General features: G+C 33.1%; 2 protein-coding genes, 1 long non-coding RNA gene and 1 pseudogene across 18 annotated transcripts; all 4 read left to right on the top strand.

Annotated features, from left to right (window-relative positions):
• Positions 1-4821: 4821 nt before the first annotated feature.
• LOC146924393 (uncharacterized) lies at positions 4822-9233 on the top strand. Of its 16 annotated transcripts, XR_015010116.1 has the most exons (6): positions 4838-5374; positions 5582-5648; positions 5821-5971; positions 6054-6105; positions 6212-6288; positions 7068-8876. It is a non-coding gene; the product is annotated as an uncharacterized LOC146924393 (long non-coding RNA). The 16 variants fall into 16 exon arrangements; XR_015010112.1 differs by adding an exon at positions 9017-9233 and having other exon boundaries at positions 4822-5648; positions 5821-6105; positions 7718-7841; XR_015010118.1 differs by having other exon boundaries at positions 4829-5058; positions 5192-5648; positions 5821-6105; positions 7718-8876.
• Positions 9234-13793: 4560 nt separating this feature from the next.
• On the top strand, positions 13794-16419 carry LOC146924392 (protein ACCELERATED CELL DEATH 6-like; annotated as a pseudogene).
• Positions 16420-18038: 1619 nt separating this feature from the next.
• Positions 18039-18878, top strand: LOC146924391 (uncharacterized). Its single transcript, XM_085711851.1, has one exon. The coding sequence runs from the start codon at positions 18039-18041 to the stop codon at positions 18876-18878; it is 840 nt and encodes a 279-aa protein (XP_085567977.1).
• Positions 18879-19179: 301 nt separating this feature from the next.
• Positions 19180-20271, top strand: LOC146924390 (uncharacterized). The gene is made up of 2 exons (XM_085711849.1): positions 19180-19564; positions 19679-20271. The coding sequence occupies exons 1-2, from the start codon at positions 19180-19182 to the stop codon at positions 20269-20271; spliced, it is 978 nt and encodes a 325-aa protein (XP_085567975.1).
• Positions 20272-22189: the final 1918 nt, after the last annotated feature.

The raw sequence follows: 22189 nt of genomic DNA, 5'->3' as shown, positions 1-22189 counted from the left end.
GCAAAAAAACAAGTGAAGTGTATTACATGCAACAATCCTTAATGCTACTTGTCACATTAAGTACATGCAACTTCCATTTACCTCACATGCAACAAGGTTATGTGTCATCTCATGCAACAAGGCAAGATGTCAAGTATGAGCCCCAAAATGACTTTGGTTCGAATTATTATTTGGGCTAGCTTGAATTATTGGCAGCGCCATTCCTAGCAATTTATGGGCCTTAGGCCAAGTTTGAGAAAAGGGCTCCCTTCTATAATATATCATAATTTTTTTATTTTTATGAATGAGAGGTTTAGTCATGGTGATTGACATCTCAGATATGTTGTCACCCCAAGTCACCATAATACAATCTTTTAAAATCTAAGCTATGCTAACACCCCAAAATATTGTTTGTCAAATACATCTCGTCCTATATATTATTAATAAAAAAGAATAACAAAACAAAACAAAAAAAAGTTTGGGGGAGCCAAACCAAACCCAACAAAGTTAAGTAAAATACACTTCCCTCATAATAGTAACATGAAAACCTTTTATCATTTGATGTTACTTATAAAAAATCATTCCACACCAAATTTGATGTCCCAAACATGAAACTTTCATAATGAAAGTCATATTAATATATTTTGAAATTGACATACAAATTTGGGTTTACTTCAATTTAAAACACCAAAAAACATCCTCAAAATAAAAACAAATGTAGTCTCTGAAAAGGAGTAGAGGTTTTGCGTTTTACCTTTTACTTCTAATTTTTGCATTTTGGTGAAATGATGGGGGTGTGAAAATTAAAGCGTTGGGCTGGGGGTGTGAAAATGAAATGTTGCTCAGTTGTAAACTAAAAAAAGGTGAAAGTCTTCCCTAAAAAAAAAGTGAAAGTCTACTGAGCTAAAGTCTAATAAAGGGTTGGCCTCTTTGCGATTTTTGCTATATAGACCCTCTTTAAAAAAAGTATTGATATATACATCCCCTGTAAAAAGATAAAAATTTGGACCCCTATGAACATGGGCCGTAGCCCGCTGCACCCTCAGCCTGGTACATATCATTCTGTCACTCGCACATACACTCTCAAGTAAAGAAAAAGTATAAGTTATAATTATGAGAATGGATAGAAACACACAATTTCCAATCAAAACGGTATATGACCAATCTTACAATTCAAAACAGCTTACACTTCTGCCAACGAAAAGACTTTTATGAAAATTTACCTTTAACCTTAAGATGAGTTTGAATAAAATCAGAGTTGCTTTCAGAATCCGAATATTGCCCAATAGTTTTTAGGCTAAATATAAGTTGGGCTAAAAACAACTTAAAAAAAAACAAGACCTTAAAAAAAAGATAAATTTTATTTTTTATTTATTAGGTATTTTAAAAAAACCACATATGAAGTATATATTGATATGTTCAAATATCAGCTCATGTCGAGTGATGACAATTGATGTCCATAGACAGAGATAATAGTTTTTCTTTTTTAAAAGGAGATATAGATAATAGTCATCTTATGGATTTCCTGCGGTGGAAATCTCTCTTGTTTTCTGCAGTGACAAAATCTGCACCCAGTGGCAGATCTTGAGTTAAATTGTTGGGGGTGCCAAACTTCTATGGAATATATATTAAATGGTTGCAAAAGTTAACTATAATTAATAACTGACATAGTGGTATTAATTGTTAAAATTAAAAAGCAGCAAGAGAACATGTCAAACACGTTATTTTTTTTAAATAATATCTAAAAATAGAAAATAAATATGTAAAAAGAAGAGTGGGAAGTGTTGAACGAACTCGCGAGCTTAGGCAATTTATGGCACCCCCTTTCCACTACAGCAGCGAAATCTTATTGATATTATACATCTATTATACTATATAAGTAAATCCTGGGGGGATGGCGTGGCTCCCCCAACCACTGAAGAGAACCGCCACTGTCTGCACCATTAATCATCCTCTCTCTCTTATTTTTAACATTTATCAACATTTAATGTTCTCACATGCATTAATTTTTAATGGACATGATTTCACTGGACTCTCGTGTGACTGAAAAATATCCAAATCCTTATATGTGATGTTGAAAAAAATGATACCTATATCGGTGTGGATATGTGCTGGACGGATATTTAATGGGTTTTTAAACTATCCGCGAGTGTTTGTAGATATGTAGAATTTTCGTGTAAAATAAAAAAGAATTTACTTCTTAAAAGAAAAGGATTTATGTACAATAACTACATAGTAAATTTGTTGTCTAGATTCTTTTGGTAAAATTAATTTCTAGTCAAACCAGACACTGTAAAGACCAGATCATGATCCATGTCACTACTTAACAGAGGCATGTAATCTAAAGATCCATTACGCTGAAACATATAATCCTTATCATGGTAAAACATAGGATACACTTTTCATCATTATTATAAGCAAAAATTAATATTTTAGATTCATTTATTAAATGATGCATGCGGTCTATAATAAAAATCATATATATCATTAATTGAATGAATTTAAAATATAAATTTTGCTTATAATAATTATCGAAAGGTGTATATGCAAATAACAAGAGGACATAAATTTTCCCCACGAGACGAGGTGATCAAGAGATCATTTAGCACTTTGTAAAAATATCGACCGCAGGTTCCGTGAGCTTACTTCATTTAGTAGAGACAATACATTATAATATAGAGTGACCAGAGTTAAACCCTTGACACTCCATTTATTCTCTATAAAAGGTGAATTTATAACAACTAGACTACTGATGAAATAAAAATAAAAATATTGCATGCACACTTTTTTTAAAACAATATTATATTTCAAACATATTATCGTTTGCAAACTTAAACAAATATCAGACGATAAATTGTTCTTGTGTATCTTTTTGTCTGCAAACTTAAACCAACTTGATTACTGTTAAGATTCTGGAATTGAGGTTTCCATAGATTGAAAACAGAGAAAGAGAACACATGAATGTGTAAAATTGATGAATATTCTGTTATGAGTCATTACAAGAGTGAGACTGCTATTTATATGCAGTTATCAAAAGCTAGTACAGATTAACTACTATGGTCTTAATCACATAGGATTATTGACCCTTATCTAATTACAACATCTGATTCTGTTATAGTGTTGGACTCTTCATCTTGGCATTTAACTCGCTTCAATAATTACAACATTTGTGTTGTTCGAATGTGTACTTCTAAACAAATGTACATTTCTATGGTTGTCTTAAAAAAGAAAAATTGGACTGATCGGTTAAATGGCTGCACCCATTTACGCACTCGACGGTATAAAAGAAAATAAAAAAAAAAATTACTTTACTTAAAATTTGGATCATCAGATAGAGATCACACTAGTTATGGATTCTCTGACTTTGTGAATGCATGGAATCCGGACTCTTAATATGAGGGGGTGCATGGTAAATACTTACATCTCTTAACCATTAGGTACATGATTCAATCTTGAATTGGGCGTATGAAAAAACATTTATTGGGATCTTTGTAGTTGTGAGCGAATGATATTAAATTCAAAGAAAATATAAAGAAATATTTTTTCCTTTGAAAAAATAATTTTTTTTAAAAGCTAATATATTAAATATAATTTTAAAGAAAAAAATTCATAATATTTTTACTTATATATAATCTAATTTAAAACAACACAATGAAAATAAAACAAGTGATAATCTTCTTTAAAAAGAAGTGATAATCTTTTGTAGTAGCTAAAAACATAGTAAGGGACAAAATAAGACAAAATAAATCAATGAAATAAGTGATAACCTTTTGATTTGGTTATTTCTATTAATTTTTGACAAATAAACTTATTTGGAGTGACTAAATATATATTATTGGGGTAGCTAAAAGTAAAACATACACCCTTTCTTATTAAAATAAAAGAAAAAAAATTGGGGTGACCAAAACTATACCCCATTGCTATGGGTACACCCATTGCGAAATGTATCTTTTGCTTAGAGAGCATCCACAATGGAGATATCAATTTTTTTGGTACTTAAATGAATCACAATGTACACATCACACATTTATAATCTTTTAATAGTAGCTAGTACCTAATATTAATAAACATTCAATCCCTTCAACCCATCATCTCATACAAATTTCTTAAATGAAACTCGTTAATCAATTATCAATAACTCTATATCATTACATTTTAATATTATAAAAATGGAACCCACTTAAAATTGAAATGCTTATGGGAGACCTTTGTCCCATTAGGTACTAAAAATATTTTTCTCCGGATAGAAATACCTAATAGGTACCAAGTCTAAAAATGGTGAGACCCCATTGGAGATGGTATTACTCCTCTATAAAAATGTATTTTTTTTGCTTATGTTTTATTATAGAGGGTATTTATTTATGGTTTGAAATGAAAAATTCACCATTCGTCTACCAAGTAAAAGGGAAACTCTGGGAAATTAAAAGAAAACTTGAATAGTTTTTTTTTTTTTTTTTTGCAAACGATCAACGAGTTTCACATGCTCTTAATCTTCAAATTCAAGAAAGCTCTTAATCTTCAAATTCATTAAAGGAGAGATATGTAACTTTAATTGTGAACAGGGGAAAGAATTGTTCTTAATTTGTAGCCATTGATTTGCACACGACAAAACTTAAATAGAACAAAAGACGTGAGACCGTGAGAGTGTGTGTACTGTGTACTTGTGTAGGGCATGTTGAACTTAGCTCTTTCCCTTTTCATCTTTTTACGAAATATTATAATCTTAACAATACAAATGAAAGGAAAATATGCATGCCAACCCTAGATTTGCCCTAATTTGTATACTAAAATGCCCCTCCTAAGTTCCAAAATAACAGCACTGTCATTCAGCATTGCCACCACACAAATTGACCAATTAGAATTTAGAGGCCAACACCGACCAAAAAGAAGAGGCTGACACAAGCAAACAAAACTGCCAAATTCAAACTCCCACTCAAGCTCCCTCTCATATGCTCCCACTTCTTCCCTTCCCATTCAGACCTCTCTCTCATACGCTCCCCTTCTTCTTCCCTTCCATTTAAATTAGTCTTTTCCATGAAAATGATAGTGCATAACAGAACCCAATCACTCTCTCATACGGTTTTAATTTTTCCTTTTTCTTCCTCTTCTCCAAATCCATATTCAATTTTTCCCTTCACAATCTATTCTAATTGTAGTTCTGATTCTGTGTAAAATTTGCTTAATCTTATGCTTTTCTTGCTGAATCCAACAGTGCAGGTTGTAAGATTCAAGTAATGGATCAAAAATTATTTGATTTATGTTTTCAAGAGGTGCTTCTGATCTTGATTTGTGTATTTTTGGGTTGAAGGTCTTGATTTTGATTCTGTGTTTGTGATTTATAATCATAAATTTGTGTTCTATGGTAGAGAGTAGAATATTGAATAGCTTCATCATGGTGAGTTTTGTTTAGTTGTAGTTTATGCAATAACCTTGATTCAATTGATTTTATGCCCATTTGGTACTTTGCATTCTAACTGTTTGATTATATGCTCATTTGAATATATGCATTATATTTTGTATGATATATTCTAACTAATGTAACAGCCTAAATTTTATATGGACCTAAAATTGAATGTGGTTTGGGTTGATGAATGAATGACAGATGCAGAAACAGGGGAAGTGTGATTTCTCATGGAGGGATAATCATATTCACTCTTTAAATCTATAGAGTAAGTCAAATCCGAAAGCAAAAATCTTATAAATTTTGTTCCCATGCTGTTCAACAATTCATGTCAATTTGGTTCTTTTTTTTTCTTTTTCTTCATACACCTTCCATTTGTACATTTTGTTTAGTTCCATCATTGGTTGTTTGACATGCAAAATATGAATTCTAAATTGCAGCTAAGTTTTCTAATGTCACGTATTAGTCGAAGAGAGTCTGAAGTTACAATGCAACCAAGGAAAGCCATGTGTTCAATGAAAAGCCTCCTGTTGATAAACTTTTGTTGAGCTCACAGAGGCAGATCGCGTGCGACGGCCGCAACAATTGAAGGTTAATGGCACCTTTCTCTTATTCTATCCAAACAACACATTTGGTGCTATTTAATTTTTATTTTCTTTTATTTTTATGTCAGCATAATGTAGAAGGAGGAATCACCAATGAAGCAATTTTACACCAACTGTGTGGTAAATGAGCTATTGGTTATGTTTGGGCTGAATTATGAGTTAATCTTGATTGCAAAATGCATATTTTGATTTCAGTTGGTCTTTGCTTTTCAATGTTGTTATGTAGATTAACATGTGTAATTGTTCTCGGTTGTCCTTCTATTAGCTGGCTTCTTTCCACCCCTTGAAAAACTTTTTGAGAAGGTATACTACTCTATCTTTTTGAGTATTAAGGAAAATTATCGTTCTGTTTGGTAGAAATTTTATATGTATACACATTTATTATTGCTTAACCTGCTACTGTTACATCAGGAGCATTAATGCTTCAATTAAGCACATAGATATCAACTACCCTGCCCCAACTACATCCAATTTAAGAAAACTGAACTGAAAAAAATTTATACCACCATCTGTATAGTTTTTCCACTGAAACATATGTTACCAATATATAACTAAACGTAGTGAAATATAATTACATGTGATGTGGCTTCTTATGGCAATGCTTTACTGTATTTTTTTGGTAACAAATAAGAAAAAAGGACTAATGACCAATTTGTGAATTGATTAATGAATGCTTCCACAGACAGTTGGCAGAATTTTCTGAGGATTAAATACACAAATCCTACTTGAAATTATAAAAATATATCCATTAATTGAAGTCTCATACTACAATTTAACTAAGATCAACTCATGAAATGTGCAACTAATACTAATGTATAGATAGTTCATAGTAAGGATTTGTGATCACAATATTAATCTGTTTTATTTTTTTCAATATGTGATATCATGCGTGTTCTGCCTTTAAAATTGAGATCAAGGATATTAATCTGACTCTTATAATCAATTTCTTCTCGATAAAACTTCATTTGCTTGGTGATATATCATTCAATCTGTCCCTTATAATCATGAGGATGCTAATCTTTCTCCTTTACACACTTACAAGTGCTCATCCTAACTGCATATATTTATTTCATGGACTCAAGAATGGATGCCTTCAAGATAGAGCAACACATGCTAGCTTCTCTATTAATTGTTGTGGCTGGTTTGGTTTTTGCGGAGAGGGATGTTCTGGCTGGTTGGTGTAGCTGCTGTCATGACAGTTTTGGCTGCTGTTGAGGGGTTAGTTCGGCTGCAGTCATGACAACACTTTGTGTTTGGCTGCGGTTGCTGGTCTGTCGAGGCTGCTGTCATGTTTTTCTTTTGCTTTCAGCTGCTGTTTGGTTTTTTTAGGGTCTGCTGGTATGGGTTATTGTAGTGGGAGCGTAGGGGCTGAGCTATGGGATTGAATTCTGGTGTATATACTGTGAATTCAGCGTCATAGATTTTGCTTTTTTGCTTGGCTTTTGCTTTTCTTAGGGGTCCTTTTGCCGTAAATTTTATGGGGGATTTTTTGGTGTTTGTCTTTGATGTTACGCCTATATGCGGCATCGTTGTTAGCTCCTTCTCCGCCTCTTTGCGTCTTGCGAGAGTTTCGGTTTCAATAATATTTGCCGATTAAAAAAAAAATTAACGTGATCATTAAGTTTATGCCTGTTGCCTATAATTCTGATTTACCCTAAGATCTGCTACCATATTACTTGAACAACACAATGTAAGCATGATGTTCATAGTGTAGACTTATTTGATTTTGCAGATCTCTTCCCTGCTCAAGATCATCCAATGCATGGGGTATTGAACTTCTACATGATGATCATGGTCCTATTATACATAAATTAATACTCAGACATACCCTAATGCAAATAGGTTGTGTGTTCAAGGTAATTCATATCTGCAATCTGTAATCATTTCCTTACTCGAGCAACTCAATATAAGCATGCTTATACTAACTGATAAGCATTTAAATGTACATGAGATAGTTTTTGTTCCCAATACAATCTAATTGATAAGAGAGTATAGATAATGGAGTACTTGAGGAAGGTCTCTGTCATGGTTAATACTTTCTTGATGTTGATCGTATTTTACATCATCAAATGGTCAATGTTAGCCATAAATTAAACACACTGCACTTGGTTTAGGAGATCGGTGTATTACTTAATTTAACTTATTAATTTAGCATACTAGGATCAATGAAACAATTATTATGGATAGGTGCTCATCGTATGAGATAAACATACGAATTTCATATTCTTTTTTATTTTTTAGGATAAATGTCCATCCTATATGAATCACATATTCAGATACTTCTATGATAGATGATATCTTGGCTTTTGGGAAAAAATACTTATAGCCAATGCATCAAATTTTTAGACATCAGATAATCTGATATGTCATGTAATCTATGTATTCCCTAATAGAAAAAAAAATCTTCTACTATTTGTGTGGTGTCCCTAAGCAACTTTAACTTTTAAGATATTGCACGAGCATTTTTCAAGGAAAGTGTCATACAAGCCTAAGAAATGATGCTGCACTTGCATTCCTCCTCTCATAAAATGTTGCAGCAAAAGACAGATCTTGATACAATCTTCAACGCCTTATCAAAATATGCTTACTTTTGCGTGTATTATAAGCATTGTCTTAGCAAAACTAATTGCTGCCAAATATCAGTTTTGTTGCTTGAGAAGCTAATGATCATACTCTGTCATTAGCTTTTTGAATTGATCATACTCTATGTACTCCTGCTAAGACCAAAGTTTTAATTTGTTTAAACTTCTCCTTCACTCGCATATATTTAAACTGATAAAAAGTGTCCCTAACCATCTATGGCTCGCAATGCATATTTATCTGCTCTCATATGTACAACAGATATTAATGTTTATAATATAGGCCAAGATAGGTTTATATTTATCTATAACCATGATTATTGCAGCTCATGATTAATAGTTATCTATAATCATGCATGCTCTCATCTGTTGTTGTTACTGATTATATTGTAATGTTGCACGGGTCAACTATGATCACAATATATCGGCGGCTGCATTCCACCATACTTAAGCCACTGCTGTCCTGGACCATTTTGTGTTATCAATAAGATAAGTGTACCTCACATGTGTAGAAGGTGCATAATGTAATCATATTTTTGGATAAATAGCTATGTTTAAGTGCACATGCTTTTCCTCTGCTAACCTTGGTTCATATCACCTAACAATGGGAGTAGTAATGATTATTATGTGTTATATGTGCCTAGGACAGTGACAGGTATGTTGAAGTGGTATTTGTGGTAGGACTGATAATTTTGTATGTGGTGCAGTCTACAAACCGCCCTATTATTGATAAATAGGTGATTAGAGTGTTTACATATACTTGCACAAGAAGAAAATTGCTGCACCTAATCAGCATGAAAAATAGGTTATAATTTAAAACATAATCACTATTAGAGGTTTAGTAGGCCGGCCAATCGGGTCATGCTAGCTGATAATGTGAATGTATGCAGCATAATGATTAGGATGTTCTAGGCTTCTATGGCATGCAACCTTTCTTGCGCGTAAAGCCATAAACCTTTAACCAAATAATTCTCTTCCTAATATATCCACTTTTATCTGGTGATATAACTTTGTCATCAGTTTGTATCCAATGTCCTTATGATTGTACTATAAATATCAAATCTTTGACTTCATTAGTATCCACCAAGTTTTTATCTTCTGAGTGATCACATATCCATAATTCACAGAGATGTCTAAGAGAGGTACACTCATCTTAACAAATCTTTTCATAATAGTTATAGTTATTTTCTTATTTGCTTCTCTTCTGTGTATTTTATTTCTATCATTGGAAGTTGTAACCATGTGGTAGCCTATGGACAAAAAAAGATTTTACAACCAACCTATTGGGAACTCTTCTTAGTTATCTTATTTTGTTATTTTTATGCAAATTGACAATGACTTTATCATGTATATTTTTTGTGGACAACGTTGACCCGTGCGAAGCACGGGTTCGCGACCTAGTGAACATTACACACGTAAAGAATTAGAGAATCAATTATAATATTATAAATAGATGCATATTTCAGTATCTTTGGCACCCAATAATACTCCATGACATACTATAACCTACTAGTACAATTCAAGGGAATGCAGATTTGCTGAGCCAGTTTCAAATAATTTTGGCTTGCACTTACTTTTCCCTACTCTCTATTTTGTATTTCTTTATTGTCAACAAAAAAAGAAGATTATTTTATACTTTTCACATTTTATCCTTAATATTAATTATTGTACATTTACATAAATAATTGATGAGTGTGAGTGTGTGACCATACCCAATGGGTAGGGTACTACAGTACCCATCCCATACCCGCGTTTGTAAAAAATGCCCGTACCCGAGCCCATACCCTCGTGGGTAACAACTTTAGTGCCCTTCCCCATACCATGTGGGCACCTAAGTGTCCATACCCGTACCCATTACCCGCACTTTAATTATAAAAAGACAATAAAAAACATCAGAATTTAAATAAAACTATGATCCTTTTTTTTTAAAGAAACTCATAAAATAGTAGAAATCATAGAATTTAACCAAATAAAAAAACATCCAAAATATTCCTCGAAAATTAAAATAAAAACATTCAAAATACATATGAAAAAGTGCATGTTAAAATAAACATCAAATTGATTTAAATCATAAATTTTTTAGCTAGTGAGCTTATGAAGGTAAGGATGAAACGATTACCGTATTGATTTTTAGGTTTAGGTATATCCTTAAATAGCTAAATAAATTAAATAATTGTACACCAAAAATAAATAAAATATTTATTATATTATATAAATATGTATATGCGGGTTGCGGGGCTGGGTAGTATAGTGCCCTTACCCGCACCCATACCCATCTAAATTTGCGGGTAATTACCCGTACCCAAGCCCATACCTAAAAGCGGGGTTTTACCCTACCCATTGCGGGTATTTCTTGCGGGTGCCCATCGGGCCTGGGTCCAATTGCCATCCACAGTGACCACTCATTCACGCTCATTCCCTAACTAACTTTATATATTTCTTACCTTTTTGCTAGGGGATTATACATTTCTTATTTGTAAAAATAACTATACATAATTACATTCCTTCAAAAAAAACTATACATAATTACATATACACATACGAGGTTGTTAATTTACACCTACCTAAAAATATTAAGGACTAAATTAACAACCTACACTCAGTTGTTTATTTTATAAAAAACCTATTTTGTTTTCTAATTCTTTAGAGCAACTAAGTTCCTCAATTCTCCTAGTTTCTCGCTTTTCTGTTGCACCGTTGTTGCTTCTGTTTTTTTAGTCTATCATTTTGATGGGTTAGCAGTTAGCACATATATATATTTTTTTTCCATAATTACCATGTTCATTTTTTCTTCACTATGACCATCACGATATCACAAAACTGCTACAATGACTTTTATATAAACAGCAATGCTCAATGATCGAACAATGTTAAGATCTGCATTGTAAATCTCACGAAAATCAAGAAAACTGGTTATAGATGTTTTATTTAAAAACAAAAATAGGTGACATTTACAAAATTAGACTTTACTTTGAAACGTTAAAAGTGGTTGTAAATAAATAATTGCAGTTGAGAGAGACAATACATAATATATATAACGTCTGAGGTTCAAATTCCGGTCACCGCTAAAAAATAAATAACTAACACAATAGATGTAAATAATTTCATAAAACTTATTAATGTGTGTGTAAATAATCAAATAGGTGTAAGTTGCTAATTTACTCCTTAATTTTTTTAGGAGTAAGTTATCAACCTACACCCACTTACTTTTGACCAAAAAACCACTTTATCCCTGTTCAAACCAATTTACAAAAGATGGATAGTTTTTCCTTAAAAAAAGAAGGATAGTTTTGTAAGTTTAATAAATTAGTTAAGAAAATATATTTTTTTTTTTTACCAAAGCAAAGTTAACTATCGCTAATCAATCAATCTTCAATACAAGAAGGATAAGAATAAAAAATACGGTGACTACCTCAAGAATAAGCCGCCCTAGCTAAAATATGAGCAATCATGTTCGCTTGTCCTCTAACAAACTTCATCTCGAAGTTAGAATGTAAAGATAGCTGATAAATAATACTATAAACAATAGCATAAAAATAATAATTATTAAAACATTCGTTACATTATAAAAACGTTGGCAAATCGTTCCTTGTTTTTTTCCCTCCTCCCGGAGTTTTTTCTTCTTTCTTAAGTACGCTATTTTTTTCACGTTATTTGCACTGTGATTTAACAAAAAAATAATCATAACTAAGTACTCCTTTTTTTCCTTAAAAGGGTGTGTTTGTTTCAATTTTACTAAATTTACTTTTAGGAATACATTCCTTGGAATATATAGATGTAATTTTTTTTTTTTTGGTCTAGATATAGATGTAAATTTTATTCTAAGGTATTTAGCAAAAAGATGTTTGTTTAACATTATAATATTCCAAATAACCTTAAAAATTGGAATTATAATAGGTAATTATACATGAATTTATTCTCATATCCATGGGAACTTTATTCCCACCATTTTCTTTGGGAAATTTTTTCTATTCCCAAGAATATTTTATACCCAGGAATAAAATTTAGTAAACTTGTAACAAACATAATAAGCATGTATGTTTTTATGAATTTATTTCAAGATATATACAATTATAACTTGAAACAAATTACACACCCTAAAAAAAGCACACACTATTAGTTTAACCTTAATTACACCTTGTGTCGTTTTTTTTTTTTTTTCTGTTGAAGGAGATACACCTTGTGTTGTGTTATATAAATTCCAAGTTAAAAAATGTTTAGTAAATAAAAAACCTGTCAAGTCAAAGTGACAAACCTGATTTTTTTTTTGTTTGTTTATGAAATGAGTCTTTTTTGGTAATAATGAAAAATCATATTTGAAATGATGAAAATAGGTGTAAATAATTTCGAAGGTGGGTGTAAATAATTAGGAAGATGTTGGTTTAAACAATTTGATAAAACTTATAAAAATAAGTGTAAATAATTAAGGGTGTGTAGGTTGTTAACTTGCTCCTTAATAAATTTAGGTGGGTGTAGATTGCTAATTTACTCTTTAGTGTTTTTGAATGAGTGTAAATTAGCAACCTATATATATATATATATATATATATATATATATATATATATATATATATAATTAGTAATATGGGTTGATTATACTTATTATATTTTAATAAAGGTTGATTATATTTCATTTTTCTCTAGAGCATTGCAAATTTGGGTTGTATTTTGTGTGATTAGAAAATCGTGTGTATGTACATCTTTATTAATTTGTTTTTTTAAGCAATCTTTATTAGAAATTTTTTTTTATCCTTGAAATGAAAAGTTATACCCAATAGCTTTTTTAAAATCTATTTTTTTAAAATAAGAAAAACTTAAATGCAGTTTTTACCCTCCTATTTACATATATTTTTTTGCTTTTAATCTCCTTTTTTTTAAAATCAACTTTTTGGTCCTCCAATTTAAAAAATTAAAGGGTTTTCGTTGGAAAATGGGTTGAAGTTAAATAGATTTAGGAAATGGGTTAAAGTTGAATGAATCTAGAAAATGGATTAAAGTTAGTTGATTTAGGAAAATACATTGTGAATTTGAGAATAGGATGAAAATGATGAATTTGTATTATATTTTGGGTTTGAAGAACTAAAGGGAGGTTGAAATCGGGCCAAAAGTTACAAATTGTTCAAAAGGGTCGCTGTTGAGTAGCTATTCAAAAAGTTACAAGAACTAATGTGCGTGTAACATCACTTAAAAAGAATAGGGACCAAATTATTATTTTTTGACTTTTTAAATATGGACCAAAAAGCTTGTTTAAAAACGTATTTAAGCCAACAAACGAAAATGTATTTAAAAGTAAAAAATATGTATTTAAATAATTTCAATATGGACACCTCTTGAATACATTTTCAAGAGGTGGACACATCTCAATCGTTGAAATGCTATTGGCAGCTTATGCTAATTTTAAACGGCACGATATAAAAACGGCATGGTTAGAGTACACTAAAAGATTGGAAAACTATGTGGAAAAATCAGATGGGGAGAACCTGTTAAAATTTGTGGCACTGGAAAATGTTGAAGGAAACACTATGTTTCATGAGGCAATGTTATGTCGTGACAAGAAGAGAATTGGTGGGGATAAGATTTTCAAAGCTTGTGAGCTCTACAAAATCGGGGATTCATCGTCAAAGTGGTGTTATGAAATTGCGTTAGTTAATGTTAACCATGCAAAACAATCAATACTTTACCTTGCAGTTGAAAATGGGGACAAGGAAGCAGTCAAAGTAATCATGGCGAATAGCCCCAACAATGTTGCTAAGCCAGAAGGATTATCATCTGCTGTAGCAGCAATCATGAAGCGGAATCAAGGTAATAAATTTACTCATGTGGATAAATTTCAGTAGTTGTTGCGTAAATTTACCCACAATTCTTCAAGGGTAGCCTATGCCTTATCTTTTTACATTCATGTTAAATATTGAATCTATGACCATGAAATCAAATGATTAGTATCAAGTGGTTAAGTAACTAGTTCTTTTTTTTTTTTTTTTTGGTACAAGTTAAGCAACTAGTTCTAGTTAGTATAAATAGTTACAGTTAACGAAAAATTATTCGAGAGTACCCGAGTTTCAATCATAGTTAAAAAAATTATTGGTTAGACTTCACTTGCCTTCATGTCGACTCCAATTTATAAGGGCGTCTTCTAAAATAAGCAATACATTTTTATATTTGATCTAACTCACAATTATACATGTGTAATCAGAAATGCTGAAGGACATACTACAACAGAAGCCAACTTGGATACATTTAACAGACACATATAAAAGGCTTCCACTTCATTATGCAGCATCTATAGGTTACCTTGAAGGTGTTGTTTATTTAACTGGCAAATGTAAATGTTGCACCAATCAGAGGGACAAATATGGGTATTTCCCAATTCATCTAGCATCATATGGTGGCCATGTGGAAGTAGTAGAGAAGTTGTTAGAATATTGTTAAGATCCCACAGAGATGCTTGAGTTTGACACTTCATTTAAGCGTAATATTCTTCATGTTGCAGCATACCATGGAAAACATGAGGTAGTAGACTAAATACTACAACAAAGTCGTCGAATTTGTGAACTTGATAAAATGATAAATCAAAAGGATAATAAAGGAGATACTCCTTTGCATCTGGCTGCACAATCGTGTCATCCCAAAGCTGTTTTTTACTTAACATGGGATGAAAGAGTGGATCTTCAGCTGGTTAACCAAAACAACCAAACAGCTGTTGAAGTTATCAATGCAAGTTCACAACTTCGTAATTCGTCCGCCAGAGAGGTATGTAGAATTGGTTTTGACATGTTTGAGTGCTTCAAAGTAGAGTTTATTTTCTCTCCCATATTGATTATAATTTGAAGTTTTTGTCACCAAGATTGATTTTTAGCCAAAAATTAACCATGCAGTTAATTTTTAACTAAAACTCATTCTTTGAAAATCAATTTCGACAAACTTAAAAGGAGTTTAATATCAGGATCATTCACCAATTGAATGTTATAAAATTCTTTTGAACACAAAGAAAGCTACATGTTTACTATTTAAAGTTTTAGACAATTATCTTTTTTTTCCTTTTATATGTAACACAAATGTAATGTTTGCAGCAACTTACTCGTATGGCTTTGACTTCTGCTGGTATAAAACCAAGGTTGAGAAGGTTGGTCCATGATAAAGCCAGACAAAGTGACACAAACTTGCCACAATCAGAGCCGAGTAATGCTGAACCCTCTGACACCAAACAACAAAAAGTGGAAAGTGACAAAGGAGCAAGTGACTCGAAGTCGAATGAGAATAAGGAAACTGTCAACAACAACACTGATCAACAATATTTCTTTCTGACAGGCTCCAACAAACAATTTAGAGATAGGGTAGAGACACTCACATTGGTTTCAACCCTTATAATCACTGCTTCAGTAGCAGCATGTTTTGCTGTTCCAGGTGAAGCCGATGGAAAAGCAAACAACCTATGTCATGCAATGTTCCAAGTTTTCATTATCTTCATCACAATATCATTGTTCAGTTCCATTAGTTCTACTATCATACTCTTTTGGGCAAAACTTGGATTACCTGAATTGGTGACTTTCTCTCTGAAAATTGTGATGCCACTTCTTGGAATCGCTCTCGTCTCACTATCTTTGGCTTTCATGGCTGGTCTCTACACTGTTATCAGTGAACTTACTTGGTTGGCAAATGTGTTTCTGGTTGTGGCATCAATTTTGGCTGTGGTTGTGTTTTTGTTGTACATCGTCCTTTTCGTCCCATCATCTTCAACCAAAAAATCCTTCCGACTCATTTCCTATTACCCCTTTCTTTTCCTAGCATATCTCGCAGAGTCTGAGAACTAGGTGGGGATCCTCTGCAATGGCTACACATATATTTGATTATGTATCATAACTAGGCGGGGATTCTACATCAAATTAAATATACCCGACTTAAATTTATGTTCCTCTTGTGACCATTATAAATTAACACCACCTAATGTTATGTATAATAATACTACATATATACTTTGTTTCTACATATCTCCATGAATATTGTGTGCAACACTCTCGAGTCATTGTATTTTGCTTTGTATATTAATGATGAATACATCAATTCTTAACAAAGAGTACAATTCTCTTTCGTTTATTTAGTCTTTTCTTAATCTACGCTTTGATTCCCTATAATATGTTTAGTATCCATGAAACATGAAACAGAACACAATGTGCACTCTCTAAACCCTCATCACTATAACTAACAACCTTGAATATGAAATACATGAAATGTTGGGTAGATCATTAAACGAAGTATTGAATATTGTGTTTGGCAAGCACCATGTTAAATCATTTTTTAACACTTTCTCAATTCCAATTTTCTACTAAAATAAAACCATATTTGAAGATATTCTATAAAGAGAGTGGACTGAACCTATTTTCAATCAATGAGAAACAAAACAAAACAAAACATATATATATATATATATACCCCTAAAGTATCAGCTATGGGCTAATAACAAAGCATGCAATGCAACAAAACATAATTGGATAATAAACAGGCAAAAATAATCGAATTCGGGGGTAATCGAACAAGAATACACAGCAACACAAGAAACTCGATACCTGATTTGAAACTTTCCATATATCAAATAATGTGACATTAGAAAAAGCAGTACATGTCGGGCTGGAAATGAGTCGAGTCGAATCTATCTGAGCTCGGCTCGATGAGAATTTGCTCGGCTCAAAACTCAACTCGAGTTCAACACGAACTCTTTTTTCAGCTCGAGTTCGACTACTCTTTTTTCAGCTCGAGTTTGACTCGTTTAAAGTTCACGAATAGTTCGTTCGGCTCGTTAGGTTCACGAACAACTCGGTTCGGCTCAATAGCTTGAATCAAATGAATCAAGAACTATGGTTTAAATGAGAAAAAAAAAATAACTCATAAACCTTTCAATTGGTCTAAAAACCAATTAAGAAATTAACTCTATGAACAGATTCCCGTAGTAAGTAAGGAAAGGAGGCGCTGTTATTTTATAAGATAAGTTGCTCAATACCCTTATGTAAACTTCCGATGTGGGACTTGTGAACTGCAAGCTTAATAGTTGCTGACTTGCTGGTTCTTGAATAACCTTATTTTGCTGTCAACATTTTTAAGTGGGCATTACCATCATACATTATCATTTTATTTTCCTTTGACTCAAGTGGCCATTTCTTTCTCTATTGGATTTAATTCTTTTTTACTTTATAGTTGGTAATAAAATAGCAACAAAAAACACTGATAAATATTATATATATATATATATATATGATAGTAATGAAATTCACAAGAATGTAACCATTTGCACTTAACTACTATAAAACTAGGAATTAATTATACTATTTTTTCACACTTAACTACTATAAAACTACTTAATTTCTGGTGTCAGGGATTGCTATTTTGCTCTCTCAGTGCCAAGTCACGAACGAAGTACTTTGAAATTGAAGGACAACTTTGCAATCAAGTGATCTATCAGGAGACAAGGAGATTGCAAAAATGATTGATCATTTTCCACGCAACAGGTCACTTTATTTTAGGCCTCCCTCTGATACAAAAATATTTTTTACTGAAATATTGCAAGATGAAACCGTCTTACAGAGTGAGGAAACTGATATTGAAATTGAACCATCTGAAGTGACTGAAATTCTTCCAGGCTCTATTGACAATGAGAATCAAAATGAATTGCTTAATCAAGTATACAGAGCTGGTTCAAGGAGGGATTTGTCATATTCCTCTCTTTCGACAGAAATTAAGACACATACGAAAAACACTGTCCTACATATATCAGCTTGGTATGGCAATGATAAGATTGTGAGTCTTGTAATTGAAAATGCTCCAACACTTTTGCTCGAGGTTAATGAAAACAACAAGAGTGCGTTACATATTGCTGCAAGAGGTGGACACATCTCAATCGTTGAAATGCTATTGGCAGCTTATGCTAATTTTAAACGGCACGATATAAAAACGGCATGGTTAGAGTACACTAAAAGATTGGAAAACTATGTGGAAAAATCAGATGGGGAGAACCTGTTAAAATTTGTGGCACTGGAAAATGTTGAAGGAAACACTATGTTTCATGAGGCAATGTTATGTCGTGACAAGAAGAGAATTGGTGGGGATAAGATTTTCAAAGCTTGTGAGCTCTATAAAATCGGGGATTCATCGTCAAAGTGGTGTTATGAAATTGCGTTAGTTAATGTTAACCATGCAAAACAATCAATACTTTACCTTGCAGTTGAAAATGGGGACAAGGAAGCAGTCAAAGTAATCATGGCGAATAGCCCCAACAATGTTACTAAGCCAGAAGGATTATCACCCGCTGTAGCAGCAATATGAAGCGGAATCAAGGTAATAAATTTACTCATGTGGATAAATTTCAGTAGTTGTTGCGTAAACTTACCCACAATTCTTCAAGGGTAGCATATGCCTTATCTTTTAACATTCATGTTAAATATTGAATCTATGACCATGAAATCAAATGATTAATTCTAACCTGCCGTGTTTGCTTCATTCTAATCGTATTTCTAACTTTCTTTTTTCCCTGTTTAATAATGAATTGGTGATTAAAATACAAGGGGTGGATCCTTGGCTTCTTACTGTGGTCTATGCGAGCCCTCGAGAGAATGAAAGAAATACAATGTGGTATCAATTAAGGGGACTTGCTACTAATATTCATGAACCTTGGATTATGATGGGGGACTTCAATGAGATTGCTAATCCTGATGAGAAAAAAGGAGGAGTTCAGCCGAACCTCAGAAAATGCCTAAATTTTTCTAATTGGATGAATGATTGTAGATTGATGGAGCTCACTACTATAGGAACCAAATTTACTTGGAGAGGCCCTAAATGGAATGGGCGTGACAGAGTTTTCAAAAAATTAGATCGTGTTCTTTGTAATGTGGAATGGAGATTAAAATATGATGAAGGTTTTGCTAAGGTCCTTCCGAGAGTGCAGTCTGATCACCATCCTATTATGGTTCTTTCGGAGGGGAATTATCGAATGGAGGGGATCGCCCTTTCAGGTTCAAGGCGGCCTGGATCACTCATGAGGATTTTAATAGGATGATGCATGAGAAATGGGATCAACGATTTGATTTGCTTCATAATATTTCTAACCTTTACCCCTCATCTAAAAGAGTGGAACACTGAAAGTTTTGGGAATATTTTTAAAAGGAAGAATGAACTTTTGGTCAGGTTAAACGGGATTCAGAATAGTCACAGTTATGGGTACAGTAGCTTCCTTGAGAACCTTGAGAAGGAGCTTCACGACCAACTTGCTATAACCCTTTACCAAGAAGAGTGTCTTTGGTTCCAAAAATCTCGTAGCAAGTGGATTGCAGATGGTGATCGAAATACTAAGTATTATCATTCCAAAACAATCAGTAGAAGGCGTAATAATAAAATTTTGACTCTCCGTGATGAATCTGGTGCTTGGATTGATGACCCAAATATCTTGAAGAATCTTGTGCGGAATTTCTATACGGATTTATTTAAAGAGGATACTCCTAGTCGTGACTCAATTGTTTCCTGGACCATTTATCCAAATGTTATGGGGGAATACCATAACAAACTTATTTCTAATGTCCAGCTTAATGAGTGCAAAAGAGCTTTGTTTGATATGGGTCCGCATAAGGCACCTGGCGAAGATGGTTACCCTACTATCTTCTTCCAACCTTGTTGGGATAAGGTTGCTGACTCTTTGTTTAACTTTGTCAAACAGTTTGGGTAAATCCTTCTCTCATTTCTTTTATTAATAATACCCTTATTGTGATGATTCCTAAAATTAAGAAACCAGAATTTGTTTCTCAGTTTAGGCCTATTTCCTTATGTATATAAAATCATTTCTAAAGTGATTGTTAACAAGATTAAACCTTTGCTTGATCGTATTATTTCTCCATACCAGTCTAGTTTTATTCCAGGTCGTAACATACACCACGACATTATTGTGGCTCAAGAAATGGTGCACGCCATGTCTAAAATGAAAGGTAAAAAAGGCTTCATGTCTATCAAAATCGATCTAGAAAAAACTTATGGTCGTCTTAACTGGAATTTTGTGGAGAAATGCTTAGAGGAGTGCAAATTTCCCCCACAAGTCATTCAAATCATCCATCATTGTATTTCGTCTCCGTCGTACAAAATCATGTGGAATGGTGAAAAAACTGATACCTTTTATCCCACTAGAGGAATTAGGCAAGGAGACCCCCTTTCCCCTTATCTTTTTGTCATTTGTATGGATAGATTGTCTCACATGATAGCTGATCAGGTAGAAGCGAAATGTTGGATTCCTATGCGCGCAGGCAGGTATGGTCCACAAATATCTCATTTACTTTTTGCTGATGATCTTCTTCTTTTTGCAGAAGCCTCAATTGAACAGGCTCATTGTGTTTTGCATTGCCTTGATACTTTTTGTCAAGCCTCTGGTCAAAAGATAAATAGAAATAAAACTTGTGTATATTTCTCCAAGAATGTTGATACCCAACTTCGCGAGGATATTTTACATCACACAGGGTTTAATCAGGTCAATAGCTTGGGCATGTATCTTGGGGCTAATCTTGCTCCTGGAAGGAGTTTGAGAGGCAAGTTTAATCATATTGTTAATAAAATTCAGTGTAAGTTGAATGGTTGGAAGCAACAATGTTTAAGTTTGGCAGGTAGGATCACTCTCGCTAAGTCTATTATAAGCACAATCCCCTACTACCATATGCAGTATGCTAAAATTCCCAAGACTATATGTGATGAGATTGATAAAATTCAGCGGGGTTTCATTTGGGGAGATTCTGATCAAGGTAGGAAAGCCCATCTTATTAGTTGGGATGTTTGTTGCCTGCCTAAAGTTGATGGCGGTCTTGGATTTCGACAAACTCATAAGATGAATGAAGCATTTCTCATGAAGATCCTTTGGAATTTGATTAAAAATCCGAAAGACCTTTGGTGTAGAGTTCTTCGCAGTAAATATGGACGTACTAATGACCTCATTGCAAGCATTAGCGCACAACCTTATGATTCTCCTCTTTGGAAAGCCTTGGTAAACATTTGGAATGATTTTCAAGGTCATATGGTGTGGAATATTGGGGATGGTCGTAATACTAATTTTTTACTAGATAAGTGGGTTCCTAACAATGGAGCACTTATGTCTATAGGTAACCAGGCTTACATGGATACAACTCTATCGGTTAAGGATGTTCTTAGTCCTTCTGGAGATTGGAACATTGATTTCCTCGTAAACAACTTGCCAGTTGACACTGTTAATCAAATTATTGCGCTTCTGATCCCTAATGATGATGGTCCAGACACTATTGGGTGGGGTGGAGCCAATACCCACCATTTCACAGTTCAAAGTGCTTATTCTTTGCAGCATCAGGATTGCCTGACTTTGGAGGGTGACTGGAAAAGTATTTGGAAGTGGCATGGCCCACATCGCATCCAAACCTTTATTTTGTTGGCTACGCACGGGCACATTCTTACTAATTTCCGAAGGAGTAAATGGGGTGGTGGAATCTCTTCTACTTGCCCGTGTTGTGGAAATGAAGATGAAACTGTTCTTCATGTGCTTCGCGATTGCATCTATGCTATTCAGGTATGGCTTTATATCGTTCCATCTGATTTTATAATTAATTTCTTTTCTTTCGATTGCAAGGATTGGTTCT

This window comes from Medicago sativa, chromosome 5 (assembly GCF_051527215.1).
Source record: "Medicago sativa cultivar Bolivia chromosome 5, Bolivia_mono, whole genome shotgun sequence".
NCBI classification, from domain to species: domain Eukaryota; kingdom Viridiplantae; phylum Streptophyta; class Magnoliopsida; order Fabales; family Fabaceae; genus Medicago; species Medicago sativa.
Note: the sequence above shows the minus strand (reverse complement) of the source record. Positions and strands in the feature narration are given on the sequence as shown.

What these genes read in the sequence shown, in the direction of transcription:
- LOC146924391 (XM_085711851.1), top strand. Translation starts at nt 18,039, where the DNA reads ATGATTGATCATTTTCCACGCAACAGGTCACTTTATTTTAGGCCTCCC.
- LOC146924390 (XM_085711849.1), top strand. Translation starts at nt 19,180, where the DNA reads ATGTGGTATCAATTAAGGGGACTTGCTACTAATATTCATGAACCTTGG. An exon ending in GGAGGGGATCGCCCTTTCAG is followed by an intron (nt 19,565 to 19,678) that starts GTTCAAGGCGGC and finishes CTCATCTAAAAG; the next exon opens with AGTGGAACACTGAAAGTTTT.